The sequence below is a fragment of the Brienomyrus brachyistius genome, chromosome 13 (genome assembly GCF_023856365.1).
Source record: "Brienomyrus brachyistius isolate T26 chromosome 13, BBRACH_0.4, whole genome shotgun sequence".
NCBI classification, from domain to species: domain Eukaryota; kingdom Metazoa; phylum Chordata; class Actinopteri; order Osteoglossiformes; family Mormyridae; genus Brienomyrus; species Brienomyrus brachyistius.
Window position 1 is genome coordinate 440084 of NC_064545.1, and position 14562 is coordinate 454645.

Sequence of the window (14562 nt, forward strand, 5' to 3'; positions counted from 1 at the left end):
TCTCTCCACTACTTACAGTCAAATCTTATTACAGAACTGTTTACAAACGTGTGCCGAAATACCTGTTTCTCTCACAATGAGCATCTCAAAAGTTCATGCAGTATTTTTACAAATATTTGGCAAATCAAGTAAAAAAAAAAAAACATGCTAATTCACTGGGGTATACAGAATACAAGTTAAATCTAATAGGATCTCTGGCTTTAACCAAAAGGGGTTTTGTGTGTTGGGAAAAAAGACTCTTGAACATCAAGTGGTCAGAATTCTCGGCACTGCGGTGACAACACCCAATAGCACGCCTTCATTTCAGCCTAAGATACAATGTTGCAGTGCTCTATAAATCCAATGGAGCAACAGTGTCACATTCCTGAAGGGCAACCAAAATCACAACGTTTACGTCTGTGAGATTTTTTATTTTTTTTTGTTACCACACTTGCTTTGAAAGTTAAGCATTTTGCCCTTTTCAAAATACTACAGCTTAATTAGCAGCAGAATCCACTAGACCTGCCTTGCGGTCGACAATATTTTTGAGCCGTTTGCCTCAGCAAACACCGCTTTGCATCCATGCAAAACCTTAAAGTCTGCTGTAGAGGGAGTTGGGGGGGAAAACAGCATCAATGAGGAGTCAATAAAGATGGGGGGGTTTACACAGCTGGGGCGGGGCAAAGAGTCTTACCTTACAGCTTTAAGTGGTTGGTCTTTGTCCATCTAAAGACCCCCCTGAACCAACACTCTGCGATGGGAGCAACCTTTGGGAACAAACTCGGTGAGCGAAATATCAAAGCATAAGTGTGCGTCAAAGCACAGGTCAGGAGTCTTCAAAGACCTGAGATGGAGACGAATGCTTAATAAGAGCAGGACAAAGGCTGCTAGGACAAAAACACACTGGACACTGTTTAGTAAACAGCATCTTTATTCCTTTACAAAATAGGTACAAATACAGAAGTATGCTTTTCACACAAACAGGAAAATTTTAGAATATGTACAGAGTTTACCAAAAATAACATAGTTCTAATAAACACATGGTTTTTGTAAACAGTATATACAAATTACCCACACATTAAAACTTAATTTTCCACCTGGGTGTCAGTAAAACCTTCCTATTCTTTTTTTTTTTTGGCTAAAAAGTTTGATGGAGTAGAAATTTCTTCTGGCTTATTTATCAGAAACCATAAAAATAATTATTAAAGGTATCGTCTTTAAACCGTTGGACAAATAAGTCTATTTGTGCTTCTTTTAAATCATTTTGCTTTCTTTTATTTATTTCATTACTTTTTTTGTCTTTCCCCTACCAAAGTTAATTTACCAAGATAAAACTGTACGGTGCAAATGAGGAAAACAAATGGTAATATATAAATAGTTACAAACCACCTTCCCTTTGACAGGTATAGACAATACTGTTGAACCCTCTGAGCAAAGAGGCAGGTTTCTCGATACACAGCCAGTTCCTCTTTTTAATCGGAATACACATTTGAAAACGTAGGGATGGCGCTAATTAAAAAATAATGATGATAATAATAATTCAATGCATGTTAACTTCTACAGCCACCTGGAAATGCTGAGGCATAAATCACAGGACAACACTATTCAGCGGGACAGCTGCTGCATAGACGTTAAGAGGCTTCAAACGGACGACGAAAAGCCAAGCAAATGAGGGCTGCATGGTAGGCATGTAGACAGACACAGAGGGCGCCTACTGCTGAGTGGCTGTCCACACGCCGTACCTGGTGGAAACCCCAACACGAGATTCACTCACTCATCAACCAATCGGAGGAAACTCCCTAGACGTCGGCTAACCTCGGCTGGGATTACAATTAACTCTGGTGGAAGCCTAATTGGTGCGATTGACCTAATTTCCCTCTAACGCTCTTCCAAGCTCCCATTCAGGCTGTTGATGGAAAGTGTAAGTGCGACAATCACGACTGGTCATTCCCATTCCAAGGTACAGGGTCTTGATGCCTGGTTTCTGAATATCATGCTCAAAGTCCCTACACGATAATAGAACTCTTAAAAAATATATAGCGATAAATAACTTTAAAAACCAGCAACTGACAACATTAAATTGCCTGTAAGAAGCTTCGCTTTCCTGCGATCCGCTTAATGGGACGAGGTTTCGCCCCCACGATGGACAAGGTCACGCAGCTTTGACCCTGGAGAGTCTACGGGAGGCTGGACTTCTGTAGAAACGGAACCACGCTGGAAGACGAAGCGCTTTCCGACCTGACAGACGATACGTGATTTCACAGAACATGGTAACTAATATGCACACACATTTCCAAAAAACACAGCGATGCTAAAATATTAACTAGGTGGTAAAATATCATACATGCACTTTTGAAATCAATGGACTTAATATATACATTTAATATTTAGCTATCAAGTTATGCTTTTATCCCTGGTAAAGGTTTGTTCTGAAGATGCATAATTATAATTAGGTCACAAGGTCAAATAAAATTCTGTTCCCATCCTGAAGTACAAGCCTGCGCTATATGATAAATTATAGGCTGCAGTATAATATTTTGATATGTTGCGTTTAAAGTTACTTTTCACTTTGGGATGATTTTGCTCTGTAAAATACTCACAGGGCTGATGTGGGTAACCATGACAATGCGAGTGAGCTCTGTATCCAGCATACGCAGGCAGCCCATTCTGAATCAACCCTAGACTCTGCATGACCTCCTTTAAACACTACACCAGGGCGGGCAATCTCATCCGCAAAGGGGATAACCTATAGGACAGCTGTTCAAACCCAGGTGTGAGGACTCTCCAGCCAATCAGTCCTGTAATTAGTAATCTAATTAGGGAGTTGCAGCGAAAATTTGCATGCACACCGTTCCTTTCTGGATAAGATTACTCACCCCTGCTCTACACGCTAGCATTTATTATTGTTTTTTTGTGTTTGTTTGGAGCTAAAACAGTGGAGAGACACGATCACGTCTGGATTTTTTTTTTCCTTTTTAAAGCAATATTAAGGATACGACAGACACTGAGACGAAGCTGCGAAACGCTATCAAAGGCACGTTCCAGGAGAGATGGGGAGAGAGAGAGAGGCTGGGCCAGGTCGGGCTGGGAAGGCTACTTGAGCAGGGCGCGGTAGAGGAGAAGAGAGCGGGCCGTCTCCCGCTCCTGCTCCATGTAGAAGATTAAGTCCCTGAGGTTGACGCGGGTGATGCGCTGGCGGGAGTGCTGGCGCGAGGAGGCGGCGGGGGTGGAGAAGCCGGCCGGGGAGCCCGTGGAGCAGCCTGAGACCTGTGGGGAAGGACAGCATGTTACCATGTGACAGGGGGAGAACAGGGGCTTCTCGGCGCACATGGAGTCAGGCAGTGGCACGCCGCCGACGAGCAGCCCAGAGAGGCGAAACTCAGCACGTTTATCCGCCGCCGGGATTTCAAAGCCGGCTCCCGGGAGTCTAGTCGTGGCTTGTGTGCCTTCATAAGGAGGTGGTTATAGCCCCCAGCACAGAGCCACACCTGGCCCTAAAGTGGGTGACTCAGCTACGATCATCTCACCGCGTACGGGCAGCCAGCGACATCTGCCTTCCGGGCCATTCACATGGCACCTGGCACGTCCCAAAGTGCACACCCCCGCTCCGAGGCGCAACAGTAGAGACCCCAGTGCAGGTACCCCGATTTGGATGAGATCGGGTCGGGTCGACACCTAGCCTGTCCCGGCGTAGTGTGAGGAAGGAGGGACTGGCACAGAGGAGGCATAAACGGCACAGCAATGACGCCCCATCCTGAGGTCATCTGCGAAGACAAGCCAAGGAAGAGTCCTGAAGAGCAGAGTGTCCCAAACAAGCCCAGCAGCCCACTGTGCTGTAGCGAATGAGACTGGCATCGGCGCCAGAAGAGAATGAGGACCAGGTGATGAGGAGCCGAAAGGACAGGGACCCCACACACTCCCCCAGGGCTGCCCTGATCCCCATAACTCCCTGTGCTCACCACGCCCAGCTCCACTCCCTTGTCCCAGTCGACAGGGGAGTTCACAGCCTGCTACCTTTAAGTCAATACAAAATAAGCCATAGGATCTGGTAACAACAACAGTAGGGCTGGGCTCCTCCCCGAGCTAACCTGAGGGAGCAGCGAGGCTGGGCCGGGCCGGGCCAAGGTCAGCAAGCCGGAACCACATGTACAGGCATCTCGGAGGAGCAGCCAGCATATCGAAATGACATAAAGATCAGCTCTTTCCTGTTCCGTGATACAACTGTTTTAATAGGTTAATAATGATTAAGGACCTTCGGCTGCCATTGCTAGTTAGCAACAGCTGACCATGTCCTTACAAACTGGTGGTTAATTGGCATCTTTCAACCTGGGATGCTGTCATTGAGGGTTGCAATACATATATATAGATAATACCAGCAAGTTCGTAGAGAAAGTGATTTTCGTGACAGTAGCCTAAACCATAAAACAGAGCCAGGCAGCAGCCATAGTGGAGGCTGTCAGAGGTGAGGTAGAGCGTAGCTGCATGTCAGGAGGCTTCTCATCCACTTATTTAACATGCCTCATCTGCCACTGTCTCCATTGTATTTGCCTACCATTAAACTATTAGTTACCAAACACTGTTAAATCTTATCGGAGCCCAGTTTAGCTCCTACGCGGCTAAATTTACTGTTAGCTGAATAATGTATGTTTCGGTTTTGCTCACAGTTGCAGCCGGATGAACAGCTTTCCCTCCCCTCTTTCTGTCCATCTTCTCATATCAGAATCGCCCTCTTTCTTTTAAGTCTGATCGCTGGTGTCACATCTCTCTGGCACCAGCTTTCCAAGCACCTGCAAATGCTGAACCTGGTTCTTGTGAACTTCCCAGGAAACAGGGGCTGTGTAAACAGAGAGATGGATTCCACAGTGGGGTTCCTGTCTGTCACCTGTCGGCACGGCAACCCTGCCGTTGGCATGACGACACTGCTGTCAGTTGAACGCTGGGGGGACCAGGTTAGAAGATGGAGACAATCTTTACGGATGATACAACAGAACACACTGAACAGCAGGCCCACCCGGGTGGGGCCGGTCACAGAACCCTGCAGGGCTGTTGCTCCCTACTACAGACCAGAACTGGTTCACGTTTATTCTCAGGGAGACAAAAGACACGCAAAATTTTGTGGCTGAAGCGATACGACACACATGACTCCCGCCCTCATGACATCACAGTCTTGACGCGTCTGATTTGCAGGCTTCCCAAGTCCGAGTGATCACACAGGGAACCAGCGTAACAGCTGGACAGATGTGTGTGTGGCTCAAAAAAGTCATATGACTCCGAAAAGCTGTGAGTAAGAATACACACAATTAGGACAAAGGATAAAAGGGAAAACAACGCAAGAATGGAGTGTCCTCTGCTAACGACAGTGTGGAGACGGTATCAAGGCTTCTTGTTGGGGAAGGTCTGCGCGAGGCTCAGACTGACAGAGATCCACCCGGCTGCCCTCCAGCTGCAGGATACCGCTGGAACAGGGTAGTGAGGCTGTGCAGTAGGGAGCCTGTTTAACCTTGCTAGAGTTTAAAAAAATGCTTTATTTAAGGGCAGGGTCACTTGTTTTCCTCTCCAGCTTTTCGTTTTACCCAAAAAAGCGGAAAATAAAAATAGCTCCTTCCTCCGTCCGCACAGAGAGGAGAGAACAAGCATGGCTGTCCTCATCCCGGAGAAGGGAGGGGGGGGGGCATCACGTTTGGAAAACGGAGACGGCAAAAGACAGCCACCCTGCGCCAACCGCACGTCGTCCAAACGGGCGATCGCCGGAGCATCCCCATGCTGCCAGAAAATATAAAGTCCGCCACTGCTGCCACGGCGACGGGGTTTCAGTCAAGGAGAAAGGAGGAGAAATAAAAAAAACTCCTTATTACTTCTAACTCCTGCAAGCCATTTTGGTCTCCAAAGGTTTGAGGGCGCCTGAGGCCGTGTGTCTGCAGTGTTTCGGGAAACGACTCGCCTTCGCACGAACAGCGCTCTGTTGTGCTGCGCCGCTGCCCCTAGCGTCCCTGCTCCATTTCTGTTTAACCCTTTGCTGCCTCCGCTAGTCGCGTCAGTCGTGTGCCCCTCCCGTGCTCCCAAACCCAAGCCTGCACCTCCAACGCGGGAATGGGAGCCTTTCAAAAACCTCCGGTCGTCACGAGGTTCCGCCGGTCCTGTGCCGGAGCGCGGTGTCGCTTCACAGTTAAATGCATATTAACCGTTGATTAAATCTGCAAACTGGTTGACACAACACATAATTAAAACATTTGGCTGCAGGTTAGGAATTTTCTAATTAGTGTGGCGGCGGCGTCGACGTAGCCGCGTGGCCTTGGGTCTCCAAGTCCATGGGTTAGAGTCGAGATGAAAGCTGACCCTCCCGGCTGGGCTCCAGAGGACCCCTCGCAAGGAGAGGGAGGGGGTCACAGCCAAGAGGCATAAAAAGAGACCAGGTCTCTCTCTGCCAGCGAAGGGAAACACTTCCGGGATAAGAAAGATTTTTAAGGTTGGACCGGATCTCTTGGTGCGCAGCAGAGGCAGTGAGAAAGGTCAGATCTAAAAAACCGACTGTCACCAGAGCTCAGCAGAGACAGGATCAGAACCTCACGGACATTGACGCACCCCCTGTGAACGGACTCCAGCATCGGGCCAGGTGCCTCTCACTCATCTCAGGCTGTGAATCTCTGCAGCATTAAATATTCAAGGCGTTTCATAAATAAATGGAATCCAATTAAAGTTAACATGGGAGATGGGTAACGAGCCTGCTGTCTTAGCCCACGCCTTCATCGGTTTCGGCTAATGAGGCATTGTTGATTTTCGCGCCCTCCTCTTCAAACCGGGAGGCGCTGTCATCATTCAGTCCGGGTTCGCCGAGAGGCCGCTGACTGACTCGTTAATCTGCGCCTTTCTTACGGAGCGGCGTTCCGCAGCGTGTGGCCTCACCTCGCCTCCCGAGAGGGCAGCATCTGACGTCACGGCCATGGAATGGCACGGACCGGAATGACCTGGCGTGCACAGAGCCCGACAAGCCTCCGTGCTCTAAGCAAGCGCCCCGGGAAACCTGGGAACATGTCTCTCCCTCCATGGGAGTGCGGCGGAAACCCCTTTCTCCTGAACACAATGAGACATTCATAAACTGGGCGTCAACCCGGGGCTGTGCTCACCTGCAGGCTACTGGCACTGACAGAAAGCCCCGGCTGGCATACACACACTCGGAGGATCCGGCGCCATCTCACAGCTACACGTGCAAGGCGGCAGTGTGCCGCCCAGATCGGGCGCGGGCACCAGTTAAAATAATAATAAAAAAAAAAAAGCGGAATGCCGACGTTTATTTCAAAGAAGAAAAAAAACCCCGTAACCTCACATAAATTAGGATCCCAGACTCCACCACCCACTGCCATCTCTGCGTCTTGCTTCAGCCCAAACGACAAAGCCATAAGCAGAGATATCCAAGGGGAGAGAGCAGAACAAAACATTAGAAATTATAAGAAAAAAAAAAAACCTGATTAAGTTACTTCGGAAGAAAAGGCAAAAACAGACTTAATATTTAATAGAAAAAGGGAAACCAAGTGTCTCACAAAAGCCACGTAAGTCTTGCAAAGGGCAGGTCTCATCTACCACCTGCTGGGGGGGGGGGGGCTTCCGCTGGGCGTTCGGCACCTTTCAGATGGCTCCTCGTCCCATTAGGACGGAAAGTGCAAAAGCCCCAGTGTGGTGGGGGTTACATGGGAATGTTCCAGAAGGCACAGCAGGAAGCCACAGGGTCAGCTGAGGGAGGTGTCTACCACTCTGCCTCCACCAGGAGGGAGAAAGAGGAGGTGCGTCTATGGAGACCCAGACGGATGGAGACCCAGACCCAGCGGGTGCAGGCGCCTGAGAAGGCTGACATGGGGATCATGCTCTGAAATGACACAGAGACATTCAGCCATCGCACAACACGCCAGGGAGAGCACAGCTGGTGTGATGTCAGAAGCTGGCTGCTTTCCTATTGGTCCCCGGACACAGCAGTCGCTCCCACTGCTCTCCACTGCCTCCACGACTTCACCTCCAAAGCTTCCTGAGAAGAGTCTGTTTAAAGAAGGTCCCAGTGGCTCATCAGTACCTGTGCAAGTTTTTTTCTCTTCCCACAACAGGAAAAAAGAACCTGACTCCTTGTATGTATATTCATTATCTACATATTGACTCAATTTAAATCCACACCCTTTTCTGCAATGTTAATGGCTTGCTTTGTAAAGAAAGGGTGCCCGCCTTCCTCTGCTGCGGGCGCGCCCGCTGGCACGCATTCCAGCTTCCTAACAGAGCCTGTAGGGGGCACCTTCCACCGCGAGAGATAGCGGGAACGAGGGCGATGGGTGGGAGAGGCACAAGGATATGCGGGTAACAGACCCCGGGGGATGGCCATCTGTGGGGAGCCAGACAGCCGGGGGGGCTCCTGACAAGTGGCCCATTTACCTTCCACCCTGTTCCCTTAGAGCCCCAAAAACACCCCAAAGACAATGAGGTTCCTGGGTGTGTGTAAACAAAAGCTGTCTGTGGGCAGACAAATGACAAACTGCAGATGCACAAAGCAAATGTATACATCTACATTAGATCTCAAGATCAAATGCTGGGCTTTTTTTAATAAATGTGCTCAATTTAAATTGGCAGTTATAAACAACTGAAGAGAAGTAGTTACATTTTGCATGTTAAAATCTAATTAACGTGTGCACCTGACAAGGAGTGCAAAGACTTGGTGTAATACAAGTGAAAAAATGATACCAGAGTTATGTGATTTCTCACACCATTCCGACAGGCACATGCCGATTCAGGGCTGTCGCTCTGTGCTTGTCGGAAGGTTGCCGGTTTAAATCCAGCGGTCGGCAGAGACATTTTGCTGGTGGACTGGTAAGCAAGGCCCTTACACCCAACTGCTCTAGACCGTCAGCCCCGATTTCCATTTTTAAGTGGCAAGCATCGGCTAACTAAAACTCAAAAATTAATAGAATGTTTTCGAGTACAGGATCAGTAAGGCATCAGCAAGGCTGGAAACAGTGGCGGAGAACACTGATATTAATGTGACTTATTCCATTCCAGTTTTCAATTTTCTTTGTCGTATTTATTTCTCTCCTCACTCCTATTAGCGTATGCGGGTTTGACGGAAACACAACCACGCCGCTGCAAGACGCTTCTGTTCTCTGTTCTTTGGGTCAGACTAATTGAATTATATTAAGATGTGAATAGGTTTAACTCCTGAGATTATCTGCCAAAACACAGTGCCTGAGTGGCATGTCTAATTGTGCTTGCTAATTAGCTCAGGCTGTCTAATTCCCACTGCAGTCGGTGTGTTAAACGGAGAGGCGCTTGGAAGCGGATACTACAGCTTAAATCCTTAAGGTGAAAAGCGGGACCGCAGCAAATCGGCCTTATGTTACAGGAGCCGGTGATTGATTCTGAGCCTTAATTAGGAAAATACGGAAGACGGGAGGGGGCTTAATGAACTGTGTACCTTGTCAAACTGCTGGGTAAATTCTGTTTGCTAAAATCTGGGCTGAGTGTAATGGCTGGGGCAATTAGCCGCGGACCCTGTGACAGTCTCCAAGGACACAGGGGGCTGCCCACCGCCTGTGGCGCCCGGCTCGCCCGCGCTCGCCCGGGCCGCCTTCCTGAGAAAAGGCCAGCTGGCGATTTCCTTATCTCCTCCGACGCCCAGCCAGTTACGGAGCCAATATTAAACGCACCGTCTAAATGAACACCAAAATATCAGCCTGTGAGCTTTTAACGCACATATAAAAATCACATTTAAAAATATGACTGAGGAAGTGCTGCTCTCGTCGTTTATTTGATAACAGAAACGGATAGAAACGTAACAAAAGATGTTTCCAAGCGGCGACCGTTAAGATTGTGGAATCTTTTTTCTCCACCATTAGAAGCCGTTCCTAACTTGTTAAAATTGATCAAATGGAAAGCTGTGGAAAAAAAAAATTAAGCTGAGTCGAAAAGTGTGACTTGGATTTAATATTTTATAATTGCCAAGGGACATTCTGAGATCAATGAATTTCTTGCCTGAGACGCACATCAGAAAGAGATGTACTTCAGTCTTTTTAGGGAACATTGGTCTATTTAATTCCAGTGTCTGATGCATGTGAAATATGCCTTCCTTGGCCTTCGCCTGCCCGCCCCCCGGCACCGCTGCTGGCAGACATTACCGCTTTTAATGGGCTGCCATTGGAGGGGGAGAGCAAAGCAAGCCAATAAGCCGTCTCCGCTAATGCAACCGGCTTGTTTATTCGCTGGAACCTGGGTTTTTTTCCTTTTTTTTTTTTTTGCGTCGCTAATTTTAGCCGTACATTTCTCCGTTTTTTTTTTTTTTTTAAGGAAGATAAAGAAGAGAGAGACAGTGACACGGGGAGCACGGCATGTGTGAGGTGTAATTACGGTAGGTGCCTGTAATGCGGCGCAGGTTCTGCATCTGAACAGAGCTTCCTGAGAAGATGCGGCTTCCATGCTGGTTTTAACGTAATTTGGGTGGGTGGGGGCAGCAGAAAGGTCGAGGCTCAGGGTGGGGGGGGGTGTGATATACAGCCTGACTTGGCTTCACACTACCTCAGCGGGGGCTGCCAAGGAGGAGAGGCTATGAAGTAAGTATCAGCCAATTACCCAATTAACCAGCATCAGTGGACAACCACACTGCAGCTCAGTGGGACCTCACTTAAACTCCCGCTATAGCGGATATATATATCAGGAAAACAGCATCGTGAACTTGCTCAATCAGGGCTTTCTTTTCTTTCATCACCTTTTCTCCCATAATCACAACAGAGAGGGTCTCATCATGGCAAAACTCTCTGTGTCTTTCATAGGAAAGGTGACACGTAGAAACTCAATGGGGCTTCCACATGAGCAGCACAGTGCCCTCCATCCCAATCGGACCATGATCGGCCTCAGAATATCAGGGCTGTTGTTCCTGTGAGCACCACCGGAACGTTAGAACCAAAACGATTAAACTGGACACGATTACACTGAAACGGACTCACTGTCAATCCCTACAGAACCATAAAATCACGTTAGCCGCCGCCGCCGTTTATTCCTGCGCTTGCAGCGCACACCAGCTCAGCGGGTCTCGTCGTAAACCTCACAGCCCCGTCACCTTCTGCTTGCCCTCCCCCCATCCCACCCCACCCCTGTTTAGAATGACAAATCCCTGCGGATGCGCCACCCCCGTGTTTTCTCCAGGTTGCAACGTTTACCACCATGTTGTGTCGAGCTCACAATCTGAAATCTGAAGGAAAACAGGCCTTTACCAAACAGGCTGCTGAAAAATGCACCGCGTGCAACTCGCTCGACACGCAACTACGTGAATCCATCAGGAAAGGAGCAAAGTGCGGCTGACACACCGGGAGAGACGCACAGACACCCTGAATATCCCTTAGACCTGCAGGGCCTGGAGACCACATCCACCAGAGCTATCGTAGATCTTTGATATTTCAGATCTCTCAAGCATAAGCTGTTTGATAAGACAAAAGGGGCTTACAGAGCTGGGCCACAAAATGTCCCAGGTTCGAATCACGCGGGGGGAGCACAGCTGTGTCGACCTTGACAAGGGCACACGTCCCGGAAGCGCGAGGCTGGCGCTAACGGCTAACACCAAAAGCGGTTCCAGCTGATCTCAGTAAAAAGCATATTCTCAGCATCCAGATAGCAGCCGTAATGATGCAGGAAGGGGCTAAACAGCGACGCAACATTTGCTAACTATGGCCCAGGGCTATACAGCAGCACCATATCTGAGCGATGGCCTGGACCCAGTTGAGTACCCCTCCCCCGGTACCCCTGGGCTCCCAACTCTTGGAGCCCCCCCCAGGCCACCCGACTAGGGTACAGCCTCACATCACAGCCCCTCCGCTCCTCCCAATGTGAGCAAAACTGCAACTAATTTTGTTCTTCCGAAACTTAATTATATCAAGATTAACAAGGGAGGTAATTAATTTCTTTACGATGGGTATCTTTTAAGTGCCCGGGGCCCAACTTTGTTGTGAAAATGTATATTCAACCATTATTACAGTACAAACTAAAAGGAACTGCAGAGGGGGAGGAACAATTTCAAGTCAAGCAGGGGTTACGTTTAGCTAACATAAATCTTTTAATCTAATTTCAATTGTTAAAATGAAGTGGTCAATCACGCACATGTATGGATACTGGTCTCATGGCATTTGGGAACATGTATACAGTGCTTAACCTTTGAAGAAACTACATTTTGTTACTAAATAACCATTTTTGCTGCAATCGATTCTTATTTCACTGAATTTCCCTGCTTGTGAGAAAGCAATACAAGCTCTCAGGAATTTTCAAGGGAGAAGACAGGTCTCTTCTGTTGCAGTTGGTATGTGACTTTTCCAATTCCAGGGAGGGTAACAGGTCACAGGAGGTTAAGAGCACCTCTGCATGCCCCAGTGTAATGTTCCTGCCTAAGCACACCTCATGTGTCTGAGAGCCACTGTCAGCTGCAATACATGATGCTCATGCTACAAAGGTTCAGAACAAGTCAGAATCCTTTAGCCTTCTGGACTTTTCTTGTTAAAAAGACCAGCGCATCCTTCCTTAGGAAATATCGCTTTCAATAAGGGCTATAAAATCAGTGGCAGGCTATGCATTAACGTTCATGATCACTCAGTCACTGTAGACTGCTACATCGTATGCCCATGAACATCATGTAAACATTAAGTTATTCTCTATAATAGACGGGAAACTTAGGACAATGGCACAAAGGGCATGTCCTTGAAATCTCACCCAAATGTAAAAGATATGCAGTACCAGTCAAAAGTTTGTGTGTGTCACATCACATGACCTGGCCACCTGACCTAAACCCAGTAGAGATGGTTTTGGAAGAGTTTAACAAGAGGGTGAAGGGAAAGCAGCCAATTAGAGCTCAGCTTATATGTGGGACCTCCTTCAGGACAGCTGGAAAAGCATCCCAGGAGGCCACCTCATGAAACTGGCATAGAAGGGAAAGTGGGGCCAGCCAGTCGCTGGAGCAAATGGGGTTAAAGGGCCCAATGGTGGGATCGATCTGCTGACCACGGGATTTGAACCAGCAACCTTCTGAGTTACAACCGCCAGAGCTGCCCCCCTCCCCCCAACAATTACATTTTTTAAAGAGTTTTTTTTGGTCAGTACCTCATATGTTATAGTTCGCATGTCTTTAGAATTAATCTAAAATGTTGAGAATAGTACAAATAAACCTTTCTAGGGGTAGGTGTGTCCAAACTGTTGACTGGTACTGTATGCAGACAGAGTCCGAGGAATCGCCCAGGGCGGGATTAGGTGAGCGCTTGTGCTGCCACGGTGAATGATCAGCAGCTGATGAAACGCAGCTGGCCCTCATTAGCCTGAAAATCTGTTCAGGGGTCAGTCGTGTGGCAGAAGGATGAAGGAAGGCGACTTTGTGGGCTTGCAGTGTACAAGTTTCAGCTGATGGCTGCTTTTTATTAAAAGGGGTCTCCGCCCCCCCTTTGCCTTTTGCTTTTGATCAATGACGACTCCTAACCCCAGCCGTCCTTCACCATCATCTCTCCTCTTGGTCGCAACCCCTATGGCCCCCATGACAATAACCACTCAAGGAAAAAAAAACAAAAAACAACACAAAAACCCCCCAAAACCACCCCGACAGACCATTTGTCTGAAACACCGCAAGCCATGGCCCCTTGGCCCATTCCTATCAGCACGGGAGTTTCGGAAGCTGCCTTCCTGGCCCCCAGAACCAGGTGGGCTGCTCTGGTGGTGCAGAACCCTGCGGAGGACCTGGAGGAGAGCAGTTATGACACAGCATCTTCCATCCACCTCCATCGAGGGTGATCTCGGGGTCTTCAGACTGGGCTCTTTAACAGAAGTCCGTCAGGCATGTCAGAAGATGGCTGGGGGGGTCAAGCTGCTTCTCTCCGCTGCACCGTCTAAGCAGCTCCAGCAGGCACGTTCCTCATCCCTGGCTCACACAGCCACCTGCCAGATGTCCCTAAGATACGTTCTTCCCCACGCTAACGTAACCCGCACTCGTTAAGCTCCCACGGTGGCAGCACCAGGGGTTATATTCTCTCCTGATCCGATCCTGAAGTGTGAGATCACACCTCCCCACCAGGGCTGGCTCCGCAGCAGAAGAAGTGTGTTGCGATGGAGCAGGTAGATGCAAGGTTAGGCCAGACCAAGAGTTGAGCAGACCTGCTTAAGCTCAGGTCAGAGGGCAACTGATCCGTACGATCAACTTCATCTCTGCATCTCAGCAAAATAAAGGATGATTTTATTACATGCAGTTTTATTTGATAATATTATTGCTCTGTTTAATAGTGAGTACTGTGGGTAAATTCATTTAGGGTTAGGGTGCTGGAACTCTACTGCTGAAGAAAGAAGGCTGTACTCACTGTTCTGTCATTCAAATCATGATATCCTGGGAAAATATCAGCAACACATGAAAATGTATTACTTTCTGAGTATCAAGCTATTTACGATAAGCGTTAAAGCTGTTGGTTTGAGCAACATTTACTGTAGGGAATTTCTAAATGTCACCTACTGTGAAATAGTGAGCGTGTTTACATATACAAATCATGCAGCAGTAAAAGCAAGGACTTCAGGATCCCCACAAACTGTACATCTGCACTA

The 14562-nt window shown here is 48.2% G+C and overlaps 1 protein-coding gene across 2 annotated transcripts in view; it reads right to left on the reverse strand.

Annotated features, from left to right (window-relative positions):
* Positions 1 to 892: 892 nt before the first annotated feature.
* Positions 893 to 14562, reverse strand: part of LOC125706632 (transcription initiation factor TFIID subunit 4-like) — a 50155-nt gene continuing 36485 nt past the window's right edge. For both annotated transcript variants that reach the window (XM_048973386.1, XM_048973387.1), the window contains exon 14: positions 893 to 3246. In XM_048973386.1, the coding sequence (XP_048829343.1) occupies positions 3073 to 3246 (174 nt within the window). In that variant the 3' untranslated portion in view covers positions 893 to 3072. The remainder of the gene's footprint in view (positions 3247 to 14562) is intronic.